Here is a 17,715-nt window from a genome sequence, read left to right on the forward strand (position 1 = left end):
ACTATGGTACCACGAAAGAACCACACCCCAAAAATCCAATCCACGACTTGAAGCGAGACTGTACTGGTACTGCTGGCTTCTCTCTCTGCGGCTTTTCTCTCTGCAGCTTTTCCTTAGGTACCTAGGCAGTTTCAAGAGGTATCTCTCGGTCTCATTTTCCTTGGGTCTTTTCCCTAGGTCTTTTTTTTTTCCTCAAGTCTTTTTCCTTAAGAACATGCAAGGCTCAGAGCGCATTAAGTCGTCTTCTGGTAATGTGGTGGTGACGATGGTAGGAAACCAAGCCCTCAGCTGAGATTTAATCTCGACACTTCACTGCTCTACCATAGAGGCTGAACATGTGTCGGTTGGCGTCGATGTTGGTGTTGGTATTTGTCTTGTCCAAACTCCGAACAGGAATTACAGAACATAACTAGCTTGATCAACAATCAACGAGTTGACTGCCCACTCATCTGAGCCACCTCAACATATGGGACATGGTCATATTCACACTGCAATATCGTATCGCAATAAGGGATCTCTGCATGTTGTGCTCGCTAAAATGGAAAATCTGGATATTTGCCATATTTGATATTTCACATTTCAAAGTTTGAGAATTCCTTCCAAAGCTTGGTCCTATGTGCTAGTCCCTGACTTTGGCTTTACCGACGTGTCGATATCTACCTGTATCCGAGCTATCCTCCAGGGGCACCCTTCACCTATCACCTGTCATCACCACGCCATGTCATGCCATGCCATGCCATGTCAAATATGGTCTCCCGTCCCATCCATACAAGACTAAGCCGGGATAACGAGAAACAAACACCTGTTTTATGGTAGGTGGTGGTTGCCTCTTTCGATTTTCGCTTTTAAGTGTTCTCTGGCCTGGGCTGTCCAGACCTAGAACCAAACTCCCCAGTGAAACTGCACGGGAAACTCTGCGCGAAAATTCTACGAGAAAAGTTCCACGAATGATCAATGATCAACGACAAATGATGAATGATAAACTTAAAAACTCAATGCTGCTGCTGCTAATGCAATGCAATGCAAGGCACCTCTCCTCCCCCAGGGCATCCTATAACATCCATCCTTCTTATGCCTCTCATGATCTCCGATGATAAATGCGTAACGTAACGTAAAGCGATATGCGATAAGATGCCCGCTAATGAGGCATAACACCTATCCCTCCCATCCCACCACCACCTCCTCCACCACCATATCCTCCTCCTCCATAACTTCCATAACTCCCTCCTCCACCACTTCTTTTCCCTCCTCCCGCTCCTCCTCCAGCACCACCACCCCTAGATCCAGCACCACCTCCTCTCGCAGTCTTCGGGGCAGTACTCGCCCCTCTCTTCCTGCTAGCCTTGCGCTTCGTAACTCCACCGGCACCAGCAACCGAACTCCCAGCTCTCTTCTTCCTATAAAACTTCTTCCCGCCACCACCTCTCCCTCCCGATCCCGATGCTCTACTAGAAGATCCTCCCGATGCACGACCTGAGCCTGCGCCGTAGCCACCGCTTGATTTGGAAGAGCCGCCGTACATACCCTGTAACTCCCTCAGTCGAGCATCTTGCACAGCCTTGGAGACGGGCGGACCGGTGGAGGTTGGGCCAGAGAAGTAGCGCGAGGCTTCGAGGTCTGAGTCTTCATCTTCTTCGTCGGAGTTGTCGGAGGCGGTGGTGGCGTCTGGATCGATGGCTTCGTCGAGGTCTGAGAGGCCGTAGTCTTCTTCTTCTGCTTCTTGAATGGGTTCTCCTCGGCGGTTTACTGCTCGGCCTTTATCTTGGGTTCGGCCTTGAGTTTGGGTCTGGGTTTGGGTTAGTCCCCGTGTCCCGGTCGGCTGTGGTTGTCCTCGCCCGGCCGGATTCCGTGACGATGCTGTACGAGCAGGAGGAAGTCCATCCTCCTCATCACTACTAATCAAATCGACCACTTCCTTTCCTCCTCCCTTCTTATTTCCCGCTTTCCCCCTCCCATTTCTTCCAGACTGATCCTCTTCGGCACCATCAGTCACAAACGGATTATCATACTTGGGCCCCATCATGTCCCTATAATTCCCGTAAAACCGCTCCACAAGCGGTATGAATTTGGCCCCGTACAAATCCACCTTATCCTGGTTGATATCCGGGATCGCGCGCATCTGTTCCAGCGTGCGAGTCCACCGGATTGCCATCTCGCGGTACTGGGTCTCGGTGAAGATGGGCTTGCGCATACCCTTTTTGTTGCGGAAGTCCTCCTCGAAGATCTTGGCTTCCTCGACAAAAGTATCGACAATGTCTTGGTGGACCTCATCGAGCTGGGCGTAGCGAGGGTTTTGCATAGTCCGGGGGTCGCGGATGGGGGGCCCCAAAGTGGCGAGGTGTTGGGACATGCTTTCGTTGGAATGTTGTTGTGTGTGGGAGAGGGTATCGTAAAGGGTGGTTTGGCGGTGTTGAGGGCGAGTAGCGCGGGAGGATGGACCACGTCGGGAAGGGCGGACGGGCTCAAAGGCTTCTTCTTCCTCGTCGTCGGGCTCAACCCTATCGGATACGACAAAGTCGTCGCGCTCGTAGCCGTTGGCATGGAGAGGGCCGTGAGGACCGTCGGAGCTGGGTTCTTCGTAGTCGGCCATCAGGGTCGGCAAAACCTTTCCGGTGGCGGTCCTCTTTTTGGTGGTTCGGACGGGCGAAGAAACGTTTGTTGATGTTGGCGGTCGTCGCAAGGGAGGCAAGGTGGGAGGTTCAGGCTCATCCATCGTCATGTCCTCGTCGACACGACCTCTCCGCTGCTTAGACCGAGACGGTGGTTCGACGGACTTGTTGGATGGAACGGGCAGTAATAACCGCTTGCCGTTGTAAAGGTAAGCACCCGCTTCAGGTCCGGTCTGCACACTGCAGTGTTAGCAAGACAACTGAAAGATGTCAACAGAAACAACCCGGGGTACAGTAGCACTCACAACGTAGTAAGTAATAGGCATTCCCGCCCCATTCATGATATTCTTCTCGCCCAGCGCCTTGTGGAAGTTCAGCTGCAGCACGATCCTCTGCAGTTCTCTCTGCGTGCTCCCCTTGGCGATACCAAAGTGACAGATCCCAGCATGCTCGTTCTTCTTTTTGCCCATCAGGATATCGCACAGCTTGCCGAGCGTGAGGGTCTTCTGGCTCTTCACCACCTCGATCGTAGCGAGGGCGATTTCCGTAAAATCCCTCATCTCCGTCGACTTCGTGATGCGTCCGTATCGGCAGTTGTCGCATCCGTCCTTGCACTTGCGGAAGTCAAACTCCTCGCCAAAGTAACGGAGCACTTCCTCGCGCCGGCATGTGTGCTGCGATTCGCAGTAGTTGACTACCATGTTGAGCATGTGTTTCTGACGCTCTTTTTGCTCGTAGTCGCCGTCACCCTCGGCAATCATGCGGCGAAGGGATTGGATGTCGCCGTAAGCGAAGTAGAGATAGCAGTCAGATGGCTTGCCGTCACGTCCAGCACGTCCGGTTTCTTGGTAGTAACCTTCGAGGGACTTGGGGATATGTTGGTGGATGACGAAGCGGACATCGGGCTTGTCGATACCCATACCGAAGGCGATGGTGGCCACCACAACTTTGACATCGCCGGCTTGCCAATCGTGTTGGACTTTGATCTTTTCCTCGGTGGTGATGGAGGCATGGTAGTGCTTGGCTCTGATGCCGTGTTTTTCCTCGAGGTTTTTGGCGATGTTCTCTGCACTTTTCCTTGACAGCGTATAGATGATTCCCGTTTGGCCGTCATACTTTTCTTGAATCAACTCCGCGATGCGGGCAACGAGGTTTTGCTCCTTCAGCCTGACCTCGTAGTAAAGGTTCGGCCGATTGAAGCTCTGCGAGAAGGTCTCACAGGTGTCCATTGCCAGGTTGTGTTTGACATCCAGGATGACGTTGTGAGTTGCCGTAGCCGTTAGTGCCATGACCGGGACTCCGGGGAACCTCTTACGAAACTCTCCTATAGCTTTGTAATCGGGTCGGAAGTCATGGCCCCATTGACTAACACAGTGAGCCTCGTCGATAACGATTCTGGCCAGCTTGTTCCTCTGGTAAAGGTCTCCCATCTTGCCGACGAACTGCATGTTCTTGCTTACCATTTCCGGGGTGACATAAAGCAGCTGGAGTTCATGTTCAGGATGCGGGGTATCAAGCTTTTGAAACACCATTCGGCGGGTTTCCGCATTCATGTCTCCGTTGAAAGCGTAAGCTGTGATCATCAAGTTTTTCAAATGGTTTACTTGGTCCAGCATCAGACTTAGCAGAGGGGAAATCACGACTGTGATGCCACGGGTTTTCCCACTCTTGACCACAGCTGGCAACTGGTAGCACAGAGACTTGCCGCCACCAGTCGGCATCAACACGAAGGCGTCCTGTTTCTAGTCAGCAACTCCCTTCTCTTCTTCTTTGTTCATCGGGAAAAATAAAGAATGAACTCACCTTCCCACCCAAAGTAGCATTGATAGCCTCCAACTGGTTCTGCCTGAACCCCGCCATCCGAAACCTATCTTTCAACGCCTTCCTCACATCATTTGACCACGGAAACTTCATCTTGTCAGGCGGCATCGACAGTTCTGCCTGGCGCGGCTTGGCCTTCTTAGTGTTGGCTTTTTCGTTCCGTTTCCTCGGCTTGATCGTAGTCGCCGTGGATGTCGACATCACCGAGCGCGATCGTGACTGATTGTTAGTGTGGGTGGCCGTGGAAGTATACGTCTCAACGCTGTCCACTGCTGCTAGGAGATCGGCGTCGTCGTCTTCGTCGTCGAAGTAATCATGGCCATGGATCGGTTTGTGTGGTACGTTTTTGAAGGGGCTGTTGCGCTGGGGGAGAGTAGCCTGGAAGGGAGCAGAAGGTGGAGGGTGCTGTTCTTCCATGAAGGGGTCTTCTTCCTCGAACATCATTGCTTCTTCGGCTGAGATGTCAGGAAAAGAGTTATTGGTGGGTCTGTGTTGATACGACAACGGGATCTGGCGCGCTGTTTGAAAGCTCGGTGTCGGCGGTGGTGGCATCCGCTGAGCAGCTGGTTGCATGGCAGGATGTTGAGTCTGCAATATGACCTGCTGAGAATTATGATACTCCGTCGACGGCAGAACCGGGGGTTCAGTCCTCCTCGAAGGCGTGGGAGTCGCGATAATGATAGGCTTCATCTCTTCCTCCTCCTTGAAGTTAAAACTCCTCTCCGTAATCCCCGCCGCCACGATATTCAACGTCAGGCTCCTCTCGATAGCCTCAACTTCATCACTCAACTTGTCCAGCTGCACCATCAACTGATCCTCATACTCGTCGTTTTCCTCCGCATAAGCACGAGAGATTTCGTCTTCGATGGCTTGTCGCTCTTTGCTCTTCTTGAGGTACGCCTTGTGCTCCTCTTGAAGGGCTTTGAGCGCAATGTCCCGTCGCTTGAGCATCTCCTTCTCCTTCTTGACTTCTTCTCTTGCCCTGTCTCGTTCGTCCCTGGGCAGTCGCAGACAGTCCCGCATCTTGAGCATGTTCTCCTGAAGCTCATTATTAACGGCGCTCAGTTCTCTTTCCAAGATTGTGGGTCTGCGAACGAATTGTTCAAGAAGAGGTTTGTGAAGCTGGTAGTCGAACTCCTCCAAGTTGCTGTTCTCCCTTGTGTTAAGGGGGTCTTCACTGGGTGGAGGCATCGACGGCGGCAGCGAGCTTTCAGCGAGTGTACTGCTTTGCGCAAAACTCTGACCGATAGTAATTGCCGCAGTGAAACTTGGGCCAACAGATGACTGCTGCGATGGCCTTTCCACCGACTCAAGCAGCTGATCGCGCGACGTGTTCAGTGGTTCCAAAGGTTTCCGCGATGGTAGGTCCATGGTCGGCGGCGGTGGTCGACTTTCTACAGACTCTAGGGTTGGGAGGGTTGGGAGGGTTGGGAGGGTTGACTCGACTGGTGGCCTACTAGGTGTATCCATAATCGTGTCTTCATCCAAACCCAGTTCTCGTGCGGTAGTCCCACCGCTCCTAAGTGGCGACCCAGCAGAAAGAGGAGTGAAGGCCTCATCCTCTGAGTCCATCACTTCACTACGCCTTGGCTTTTTGGTGGTGGTCGTAGCTGGGATATCTTCCGTCTGTTTTGTTCGTGGTCTTGGCGTCCTCAAACCTTTTGGAGATTCAGATGATTTGCGCTTGCGGGAGTTGTCGACATTCGGACTTGATAGAAACGAGGGCTCTTCATATCTTTCCACCTGTTGGTCTTCGGTTGCCGTACGCTTCTCAAACGAAGCCTCCTTCCTCTTAGGAGACCGACCTCGTTGCAGCGATACTGTAGGCGGCAGTCTCATGGACACAGACCTCGATGTAGCCTTCGGTTTCGGAGTACTTTGCTGATCCCCCTCAACCAAATCGTTGATATCCATAAACTCGTCCTCCTCATTGTCGTCATCGTCAAAAAGCGAGACCTCCTCATCCTTCACGCTGTAGTCGTTTGATATCTTCCGCTTCTTGACCTGGCGAGGCCTGCTCCCACCTCTTTGGCTTTCGCCCGCAGGAGTCGCTCTTTCAGCAAACTCCTCCCGCCACAGTAGCTTGTCATCGCCGAACCCTGTTAGCGAACTCGAAGCGACCGTGTCGTCGTTGTCGGTGTGCTCTTTGTCTTTGACGTCGCGGTCATCATCGAATTCTTCGGTAAGATCGACGGCGTCGGAGAAGATGTGGTCGTCCACGATAGGACTGTCGGGCGTGGGCGCGGGGTTGCGGATATTCTGCTTGTTCTTGAGATGTAAAGCTTGGGGAGCTGACGAGTCTGTTTTCGGGCAGATCAGATTGGTCGAAGGGGACTGTCGAGAAGCTAATGAAGCCGAGTATGCGCGTTGGAGCGGGCCGACGCTTGCGGCGCCAGTGGTTGAAGCAGGCGTGAGGAGGTTTTGGGGTGGCCGTCGTTGTTGGGGTGTCGGCTCGGGCCTTTGCGCATATGTAGAGGTAGTATGTGCATGTTGCTGTGCTTGTTGTTGTTGTTGTTGTTGTTGTTGTTGTTGTTGTTGTTGTTGTTGTTGTTGTTGTTGTTGTTGTTGTTGTTGTTGTTGTTGTTGTTGTTGTTGTTGTTGTTGTTGTTGTTGTTGTTGTTGTTGTTGTTGTTGTTGTTGTTGTTGCTGCTGTTGCTGTTGTTGTTGCTGCTGCTGCTGTGGTGCTTCTGTCTGCGACCGCTGGCGCTTTTGTTGATCCCGTTGTTGATGATCAAAGGTACTGGAACTGGCACTTCCATGCTTAGTGGAAGCTGACCTGGTTCCTGACCCAGACCCCGTCGACGACGACAAGGAGACCAAGTGCGGCCGTGGCAGGATATTCTTGACCGAGAGCTTCGCCATTCCTCCAACTCCTCCAACTGTATCCTGATCCGTCGATCCTACCTCCGGGGCGATCTGTTGGCGTGTAGCGGGTCGGGCGTCATTGGTTGTCGAGGATGTGTTTGTTGTGGGTGTGGATTTTGTGTATCTCGGAGTCGTATGAGTCGAGGTTGAGGTTGGGTTTATAAATGGCTGTTGTGGTGGTGGTGGTGGTGGTGGTGGTCCCAGTGGTGGTTGTTGTTGTTGTTGTTGTTGTTGGGCTGGTACTGGTACTAGAGGTGATGGTAGCGCGGGCACCACAAAAGTTCTTGGTCCTCCTCCAGCTCCTCTTCCTCCTCCTCCAGTATTTGGGTTGGTGACAGCCGAAGTCGGATATACGAAATTATTTTGATCCTCGATCGCGCCTATTGAGGTTGTCGCACTCGTATTCGCACCAGTGGCACTTGTCGCAGCAGGATATACAGGTCCCTGTGGAATGGCAATGGTATTTCCTGATCTTTTCAACCAAGAAACTTGCTCCCCCAGATTGTTGCGCGTCATGAGCGTAGATTGCGCTGTCGAACTCGTGAGCAACCGGCCGAGCACGCCGCCGGACGCATTGGGATTTAGCACTGTAGATTCACCCGTACCGCTCGCGGCAGAGGCAGCAACTGAGCCGGCAGTGAAATGGTAGAGAACTTTCAGTGAATGCGGCACCCAAGATGACAGTGACGAACCAAGACTGGTGGAAGAAGAAGAAGCAGACGAGGAATTGGAAGGAGGCACCTGCACCGAGGAAGGAGTCAGGGAAGTTGGAGTGGAAGAAGTCAACAACGACCCAGCACCAGAGCTAGTACTACGGTCGTTACTTCCAAACGACGTCGACAACCGTGACAACGACTGTTGATTGGATCGCGTCGTGTCAGACGTGTTCTGATACTGCTCCTGCTGCTGCTGCGGCGGCGGCGACGGTGGGGTATTCGAACTGCTCGTACAATTAAAAGACGTTCCTTCCCGTTCTGCCATGGCGCGACAAAAACACACACGCACCCCCACACTGAACGCGCCGTCAGGTGCTTGCGCGTTGCCGTTTGGTCTAAGCGATTAGCGCAGGTTCCTGGTTTTGGCAGGGGAACTGCTTATCTGCATATGTCAAAGCACCTACCCACTGTTAGTGACGGCACTTCTTGTCTGCGTGTAAGTGTTAGTGCAGTCAGTTTAGACTGAGAATTGGTGATTGCAACTCGTCGAGATCAAAGGATTTGTTTTCTTTTGATCAAAGTGCCTTGTCTTCTTGTTGGAGAGGACAAAGACAGGCAGAAAGCTGATCTCCAGACAGCTGCGCAAGATCAGTAACCTTGACCTTGAAGTTTGCGAGTGTCTTGACCGATAACGTCCATTCGCAGTCGTCCGTCGTTCTTACTTCGGTTCAAGCTTTGGTAAAGAATTTGCTGACTCTTGTATTTTTGATAATGTAGCTTGGTCGGAATGTTGAGAATGAGCGGATGACTACTGCTGAGTCGAAATCGATCCAGTTCCGTTTCTTCGCTCTCAAGGTAGCAGAACGGGCGTACTGTCGCGCGGTTGTACCCCTTCTCGTCCCTGATGCTGCAGAAGGAGGCCTCCGGTAATAGCAGCAAGTTGATTATTGACTGTTGAGAGTAAACCGGTGATAACTGTTGATCGCAACGGGTTGGCTTGTTTTTGATGTCCTGGGTGTTCACCGTGTTGTTCCCTCATGGGGGAACTTTTTGAGCGTTAGGGGGCCTGTGGGAGCACACAACCTCAATAACAGTTTTGCTTTTCTGGTGCTACTGATGATGATGACGATGATATTCCTGATGTCGCCTCTGCTTCTTCTGCTCCTGTGGCTGATGCTCTTTCTCCTAATGTTGCTGCTGTTGCTGCCACTCCTGCTGTTGATCGTGCCGTTACCTTCACCATCAACAAGTCGCAAAGATCAAGAAATCCCAAAAGTTCGAGATCACAACCCTCTCGTTTGTGCTCTGGTGAGTGACTCGAACGAAAGAACCAAGTGCCACTAGACAGATGACATCAAAGTGGAGGAGGCCCAGGTTCCAAGGTTCCAGGTTCCATGTTTCTTTCCCAAGTGAAAATGGAAACGAGATCCAAACGAACAGAGATCCATCCATCCAGACGAAAAGAAGGATGCCTGTCTTCCTGCCTACCTACCTGCCTGCTTGCCTACCTGCAAGTCGTTAGTATCGAAATGGTTGCAGGTTTCTTATATCGAGGTTCGGTTGCCGGTTGGAGTATTACTATTAAATATTCCCCCATGTTAGAAGTCGAGCAAATCGAGGTTAACATCTATCACCTCCCTCCCTCACCTCCCTCCCTCACTACTTTTTCACCACCCCCTTACCCATCACTCACTCCCCCCTCAGAGCCCCCCGAAACCCGCCCATCCCGCAACCAAATGCATCTCTCCACCGCCTCCGCGGGCCCTCACCAGATCCGTTCGCGGGCACAATGTAATCTGATATCCGCCGCTCGCGCAACTAGCGGAGAAAAAGGTAAGATTGAAGGAGGGGTCATTTTGAGAATTCATTGGGATAGAATAGCGGCAAGTAAGTAATTTCGGAGAAAAGAAGGGCGAGAAAAAAAATTTAAAAAATTGATGGTGGTTTTGGAGATGACTTCTTTTTGGGATGTTGATCATGGGGATGGATTTATTAGTTGGGATTTTAGTCTGGTTTAGATATTGCGAGTTAAGTAGGTATGTGTGTTTTGCAGGTGCATCGGCGAGGTGTGGGATGAGGTTGTTTTGGGGGAAGTATACTTGGATGGTTCCTATGGGGAGAGGAAAAGAAGTCGAGGAGGAAGCATGAAAAAAAAAAGGAAAAAAAAAAAGGGAAGAAGGGGAGAGATAAGGGAGTTAGGAAAGAAAGGTAGAAGTAATGGGTGTACGGAGCAAGCAAGTATTCTACACGGGGAAAGATGCGAAGCTGTCGTTTGACTCCGATCTTGTATACCAGGTAATATTGGAAACTTTCCATCCTCCCGAACATTTCTCGAGCCTTGTGCCTGGCGGCCTTTCTTAGTTCCCATAGGTATTTGAGATACCTACTCATTCCCGCAAAGACCACTCGGTCTAAAACACGTCCTTCACGAACACCACATCACACAATCACTTCCCACACCCAAAATCTTCACCAAGTCGATGCTCAAATGTCTTCCCAAAGTATATTACCGGTGTAACTAAGCAATGCCTCCAACTTTTTCTTCCATGACAGGGGCGTCGCCACTCCATTCCACTCCATGCTCCCAAGCAACCTCTCATGACCAAAAAGTGGTCGTCATTTATCACCATACCGCCCATAATACCCTACTAATGGTTTGTAAAATGTGAACATGTTCAATTAATCCCCAAACTCAGTGATCACCAATAAACAATAAAACTACTGCTGCTGCTGCTTCCTCGGAAGCGCATCGCATCAAGCTATGAACAGACGAACTGTCGGACGGACGTAGCCGATCTCGACCTCTCTCCCCCTCTCTCTCTAAAAGAACAGAATGAATAAAAAGACCTCCAAACTTGCAAAGTGTCAACCGTGAAACCAAAAGCGAAGATGCCAGCCCTGCGCCGTGCGGGAACCATGATGAGAATGAGAATGAGAAAGCTATGAAATATGTTGTTATGTGTTTGTATGTATGGCAAAAGAATCCCGGACGGTATGGTGTGGAGGCCGGCCGTGTGAATATGAACAAAGATTTTTTTTTTTTAAAAAAAGGTGTGAAAGTTTTCGTGTGGTCTATGCAGCAAGGTGAAAAAGAAATCGAAGCAAGCATCGAAAGATGATGATGATGATGAAGCGAATTAGGTGATCAAGGAGATGTAAAAGTCGACCGTGGAACGCCAGATTTTGTTGCTTGTTCGGTGAATGGTGACAAGGAAATTTTGTTGCATGTTGTAGTGACAGACAGGTGGGTGGGTATACGATGATAATGATGATGATAATGATGATAATGCAGGCAAACCCCATGCCATGCCAGGCAATGCTCGTTTGAGAGAGACAGATGTGCCGTCATTGTTGAAAATGATGTAAAAAGGTGATGATAAAAAGGGGAGGGTATCTCAACAACCGACAAATCCAAAATCCAAGAAAATATCATTCCAAAGTCATTCCGGCTTCCTGCCAGCCAGCTTTTCCACCGCATGCTCGCTTTAACCAAAACCGGTATCGACAGCCATTACGGCGGTCTGTGTCGGATGCTTTCTTAACCCCCTCTCTTCAACCCCATTCCTTCCACTCCCAAGTTGGGCACCTCCACATCCCTCAGTCCCAACACGCCCTCGTCCCTCCTCCTATCCATAAAGCTGTTACACTCACTCACCACCAGGCTCCATTCCGCCAGCGCTCTGCCAGAATACACCGCGCCCGAGGCGTAGATCCCCACAGGCTTCTGAGCGCGGACGGCGAGGTTCAAACGATTGACTTCGCTGTCGAACCCAGCAGGCGGCGGTGAGCAGGCGCGGGAAAATGGACTGCTGTCTTGCATGCTTGCAGCGGAGCGTGTCTTGACCAGCGCGCTTTTGTCATCAGACTCGCCAACACCGTGGAGGATTGCGAGGTTAATACTTGTTGAGCGGCGGCGGTTGGGGTTTCTTTCTGGGGGAGGTGGCGAGGTGTCGATGGAAAGAGGACGAGCGTTGCGGACATGGTTGATCAGGCCAGTCTCTGATTGTCCGCTGTAACGACGGGTGACAGGTGGAAGACCGGGCCTGATAAGGTGCGATCCAGGGCTGCTGTAGATCTCGCCGTTGGGAGATCCGTCGGAGACGATGGCCCGGGTGAGAACCCTGGATTGAGCGGGGGCTGGAAGGCGAGGCCGGTATAGGACCATATCCCGTTGGGGTCCAACAAGGCCGTTCGTACCTTGCCAAGTGAGAGCGAACCGGAAGACGAAGGTGGCCACATCGTAGACGGGAGCGGATCCGGTTGAGGAAGCCGAGTCGGATGACGGCTTGGCGTTCATCGAGGAGTTCTGCTTCGGAGGCGGAGGAGGACCAGCCCGAGCTGCAGCGGCCGCAGCCGTTTCGCGCCTAGCTTGCTCGAGTTCTTCATCCCATGTGCGCTTGCCATTTGTGGCACTATTGGAGGGTTGAGCCTGCGAAGCGGTAAAGTTGAGAACCTTGCCCAGGAGAGACCATCTCTTCTTGGATGTCTCTTCGACCCTCACGCTTGACCTGTTCTCATTACTGGTGAACTGGTAGTCGGAGGGGCCATCTATTCCTGGGAAGGAGCTGGTGAAGGAGTCGAAGCCAAGATATAAAGGCGTTTGCGCTGGTTGAACTTCGCTTCGAATGATGAGGAATCGCTTGCCAGGAGTTGGTAGGCAGGGTGCCGTTGAAGGAGGTATACGACCCTCAGCTTCAGCAGTCTGCCACATCCATAGGTAATGCGACCAGACAGTCCTCAATCGCTGTGCAACAAGCAGGAAGATTTTGCTATACAACGGTTAGCAGGCAAGTACAAAAACGTCAACAAAAGGGGAAGCTTACTTGTCCAGCTCGTTCACAGAACCAGTGTCCCTACAGACACGCCAACACAGCAGACGCATATAATAGGCGCGAACCATGGGACACCAATGATTGAAGAACCTCTCAAACGTCTCCTCCGTCAACAACCACTCGCAGCAGAGTTTCTCCTTGCGTGCCGGATCAGCAACGATAGCATCCCACACCGAGTAGATGAACGAGATGATGCGAATCTCCGACATGGTATTGTTGGAATCCATGATCATCTTGCCGACCTCGAACCAGAATGGCCAGTCAATGTAGTTAACAAGCGAACTAGAGGTATCGAAGGCGGAGGTGGGCATCGTCTCCTGAATAGGCGAGGTGGCGACACTGTTGTTCTGACTGTCCTGGTACGTGTTGAGCGCCGTAAGTGCCTCCTGGAGGAAATCGCAAAGCATGAAACAAGCGGCGTGCTCATATCTGGATGTCCGCTTGGTAGCGGCGACCATAACAGCCATGAAAGACTCGGCAAAGTTATGCCTGATCTCGGATCCAACCACAGACTTCTCCGACAACATATCCTTCAGCAAGGCAACAAGTCTATTCTCGTCCATTCCCTTCAAGACATTGCTGGGTAGCGAGAGTCCAGTTGCTCCGGTCATGGTCGCGTCGGTACCATGGAGACTATCGGCGATCGGTGGTCCCAGCAATGCATCCATAGAGGCCTGACGGTGAATCGCGCCGTCCAAGGTTGAGAGAAGCTGAGCATGCACCAGGACAAAAGCTGGGGCACGCGCCTTCTCGACGAGAGGAAGACCTTCCGGCATGAAGTCAGCAGACAGAATGTGATAGTACTTGCAGAAGACATAGAACAAGTCGGTATCGCCTCCTCGCCATCTGGAGACCCAGGGACCATGCCAGGCAATCTTGGCTTGGTTCAAGGGTAGCTTTGCTGCCAGGCGCAATCTGTTGCCCAGTGTCTTGACTGACGTCCAACCCAGCTTCCCAAGATGTGGTGGGAACAGCGCCACAATGTCCTCGCTCTCGCCCTTACTCCTCCTTGGAAGCTTGAACTCGTCTGACGTCCGGCGCAGAAGATCGCTATTCAATTGCCAAAGGCGCACAAGGACGTCGGCTATCCCAGGAACGAAGAAAAAGGCATAGGCGCATGCCTTGCCGCTCCAGTTGACCAAGCTGAGAGGCGCATGTCGTAGTGACAACTTATCCACCACGAGAGCCATCTGCCTGGTAAGGCTGTTGACGAACATGGTCCGCACATTGTGCTCGGCGGATTGGGCGACAAAGTCAATGGCAGCCAGCTCGGTTTCGTCTGCGGTGGACTGTGTCGACGATCGGGCGCGCACACGCTCCTCTGGGGAACGTTTTGATAGCGGCTGGAAGGAACTGGTGCATGACCTCCACTCTGGACGCATCATGATAATGGTGATGGTTTCGAGTAATATCGGCCTGTCGATGCCTGCCACTGGTTGCAGATTAGTGCCCAACGTGGGAGGAGGGGACATGGCAGAGCCGGTGCCCATGGACACGGCGAAAGCATTCCTTTCCAGCCTGGACTGCCCAGCATCCAACATGTCCAAGAGACCGTTCCACCATTTATTCAATATTGTTGCTCGGCGATCAAAGTCTTCTGGTGAAAGCTGCTTTGTGTTCGAGTTGGACGGGTGGTGTGACGTGCTGCGGAGGAAAGGTACGAGCGTCGATCGTACTACATTCATTCGCATGGGGGTCGAATTCTTGGCCACGAATTTGGAAAACTCGCTATCGAGCGTTCGGAAGGTCGACCATAGGGGGTCGCCGGAGGAAGGGTTTGGCATCGTGATGCTCGTCTCTGCGGTGGACTGGGATGCGTTTTCGGAGGTAGCTGCTGTAACAGTAGTGTCCAAAGACGAATTCCTGGTTGTTGATGGGGCGTCGCTATTGCTGCTCGAAACATCGTGTTTGGCATCCTTTGCTTGCAACAACTTTGTGGTTGTGGTCGTGGAAGAAGTGGTGGACTGATCAACGGGCTTTACCCCGGAAGCGCTACTGTTGTCAATGCTGGAGGATGCGCTGCTGTCAATGTCACTTGATTTTGAGCTGTTGACAGACGAAGCTGATACCGAGGTGGATGACGAGCTTTTGGAGAAGACACTTTGGGGTCGCTGTTTCATCCGAGCCACAAAGGTACTTGCCCGCTGTAGAGCTCGGCTCCGGCTACTCTCTTGTGGTGCGTCACCACCTGCCGCTGTGGCGCCGCTCCCACTAACACCCCCAGCAGTTTTCTCCTTCTTACTGCCAAGCCCGAGCAATCCTCTGGACGTCCTGCGTCCCTCCGCTGGTGATTGTCTTTCGAGCTTTTTTGTAGGTGGAGACGGAGACCTCGAAGTCGAAATCCACGAGCGCTTCGCATAATCGGCAAAGGATTCTACACTGGCCGTCTTGGGTCTCTGCACTTCCTGCGCGACCTCCCGCGCCCCTCCAGCATGATTCGGCTTCGACAATTTTCTGGTGCGACGGTCCTCGGCGGTCTCTCTGGCGTCATAAATAACAGTCGTGGTCGAACCAGGCATCCATGAGCGCGGACGATCAATCATTGATTTCCTCCGAGGAAGGGGTTCCCGCGCCGGCGATTTTGGGGGAATGATCGGGGCCGTTAAGGTTGTGGTCGTGGTTGTGGTCGTGGTCGTCTTCGTTCTGGTCGGCTCGGTTGTGCTAACGGGTACAACAGCGGGCGCAACTGGCGCACTGGCGGCGGGCGGTGTTTCTGGCTCTGCGTCCTTGATGGTAACGACTGTTTCTTTCAGGGCCACACCACGCAAAGGCTCAATCTTGGAGCCAATGCTTAACGACCGTTCAAGCTCTGCAGCAAAGTCTAGTGTGAGAGGAACATTGAGGTCGGGGAGGGTCGGGGGAACGCTTGTGGGGGAGATGGGACTGGTGGGAGAGTTGAGGAAATCGATGCGACTGGGAAGAGAGTTGCAGCGGCCGGAGGTAAAGAGGGTGGACAGCCTGTGGGTATTTGCTGGACTGGTGGCCGACTTGGTTGCGCTCGTAGGGGTGGTGGTGGTGACGACAGCCGGAGCCGTCCTCGTAAGTATATGCGCAGGACCACTCATCTCATCAGGCCGGGCAGTACTACCAAGAGCACCAAAGCTTATCCAGTTGTCGAGGCCAGTGGTGTGGGGGATGTCGAGTTTCAGCAAGCCTCCCGGCTTTGGTTCTGCCGCTGAGTCGTCGTTTCCGCTGGAGGTGGGCGCGGGAGTGGTGCTGCTGGAGGTGGTGCTGGTTGACGTGCGGCCGGCCCGCGACTTGCCCCTGCTGAAAGGCGTGCTTGGCTTGCTGGGTTTGTCTCCGTCGTGCTCGGCCTTGGTTCGCCCGCGGCTGCTGGTGGATGATTCGGGACTCTTTGGAGAGTCGAAAGCGTACAGCGCTATAGCCCTGCTGCCTTGTACCGTTCTCGCGATATCCATACAGGCCGCCGTCGAAGGTACCGTATACTAGATGGTGATATCGGTGAGGATGATATGCGATGGTGCTGTGATACTGACGGAGGTAAACTGGAATTGCAGCAAGCAGCAAGCAGCACAGAGCCAGCACAGCAGCCAGACGGGGGATCTCGAGATTGGATCCTGGACCAGGTAGGTATAGTATGTAACAGGGGGGATTTCAAAGGTAAAGAACTGGGTGCCGCCTCTGCCGGAACCTGGCAGTCTATAGTAGTTGCAGTCGAGCAATCAAGGAAAAGGGCCCGTCTGAGAACTGCAGCTATGCTGGCAGCCTTGCTTTCTTAGAACATTGTATTATCACCAGGCGATGTGCTTATAGTAACGGTCGGGGTTCGGGCTCGGTTTGGGTGTTTGATACTTGGTTGAGGAGCTGTCTCTGGCCGGCAGAGAGTATAGTGGTTGTAGGAGGTATGGGCGGTATGGCTGATGATTGGCAGTGGATGGGTCTGTGGCGTCTGTCTTGTGTAATCCAGGGGCACAAAAGGTACCAGGTTGTATAGTGGATGTGCGGGGACCTGAGACCTTGATGGGCGGTAGAGGTAAGTAGAGGTAGAGTCCGAGGCGAGGCGAGGTACCGTTGTATCCTCTTGTTGACTGCTCACTCTCCGGCTCTTTTGGTTCTCTTTCTTTGTCGGAAGTGTCTGTCTTGTCTGTGTCGAAGTGAAAGGTGTGGTTCCGTCCAACGTCTGTTCTCTCCTTGTTCTATAACAGCAATGGTAAGGGTTGGTAGCGATCTGTATAAACGGAGGGACAGGGCAATGCGATAATCTCCCGAAATGAGGTGATGCCAATGATATGATTGCAGTGCCGTAGCCGTGGAAGAGCTAGGTAGCCGCTGAATGGAGACAGTCCGCCGGGCCTTGTACTGTTTGTGGTATGTTATGTAGCTGTTGTGTGGTAGTGTAGTGCAGTTGGTGGGGGATGATTGAAGATCAGGAGGAGCTGAGAGTCCAGTGGTAACAACGAAAGTCGGGGGTCTGTATGTACGGTGTAAGGTGTGGTATTGATGGCAACAAAGAAGAGGATTATGAAAATGAAGTGGAAGAATAAACTGAAGTCAAACACTCTGGCTCCGTCAGCTTCAGTCAGTTCTCAACTGTCACTGTCTGCGACGGACTGTGAGGCAAGAACGAAACGAACGAAGAGATCGGAGACAAAACACACACATGAACGAATTGAGACTGGAGACTGGAGACTGGAGACTGGAGACTGGAGACTGGAGACTTGGAGACTGGAGACTGGAGGCTGGAGGCTGGAGCAGACTCGACAGAGAGAGAAGGAGGAAGGAGGAGGACCTGAGCAAAACAACAGCAGCCGCAACAGCAGGCACAACCACTGCAGGCGGAGTCTTCCAATTCCCGTCCACTCGTTCGTTCGCTCTTCCCGTTTCTCTTTTTTTTCTTACGAGCCCCATTCTTGCCAATTCTCCAATTCAATGCTGCAACAATGCTCCAATCAAGCTCGGCGGGCCCAATCA

At 52.4% G+C, this 17,715-nt stretch overlaps 2 protein-coding genes across 2 annotated transcripts; both read right to left on the bottom strand.

Moving 5' to 3' along the window:
* Positions 1-1,046: 1,046 nt before the first annotated feature.
* SMAC4_04895 (uncharacterized protein) lies at positions 1,047-7,292 on the bottom strand (the record flags this gene model as incomplete). The annotated part of the gene is made up of 3 exons (XM_066090199.1): positions 1,047-2,842; positions 2,915-4,345; positions 4,413-7,292. 3 exons carry the CDS (start codon positions 7,290-7,292, stop codon positions 1,139-1,141), a joined length of 6,015 nt encoding a protein of 2,004 aa, XP_065945927.1. The 3' UTR covers positions 1,047-1,138.
* Positions 7,293-10,341: 3,049 nt separating this feature from the next.
* On the bottom strand, positions 10,342-16,202 carry SMAC4_04896 (uncharacterized protein; the record flags this gene model as incomplete). The annotated part of the gene is made up of 2 exons (XM_003347540.2): positions 10,342-12,720; positions 12,775-16,202. 2 exons carry the CDS (start codon positions 16,200-16,202, stop codon positions 11,490-11,492), a joined length of 4,659 nt encoding a protein of 1,552 aa, XP_003347588.1. The 3' UTR covers positions 10,342-11,489.
* Positions 16,203-17,715: the final 1,513 nt, after the last annotated feature.

The sequence above is a fragment of the Sordaria macrospora genome, chromosome 1, assembly GCF_033870435.1.
Source record: "Sordaria macrospora chromosome 1, complete sequence".
Lineage (NCBI taxonomy): Eukaryota > Fungi > Ascomycota > Sordariomycetes > Sordariales > Sordariaceae > Sordaria > Sordaria macrospora.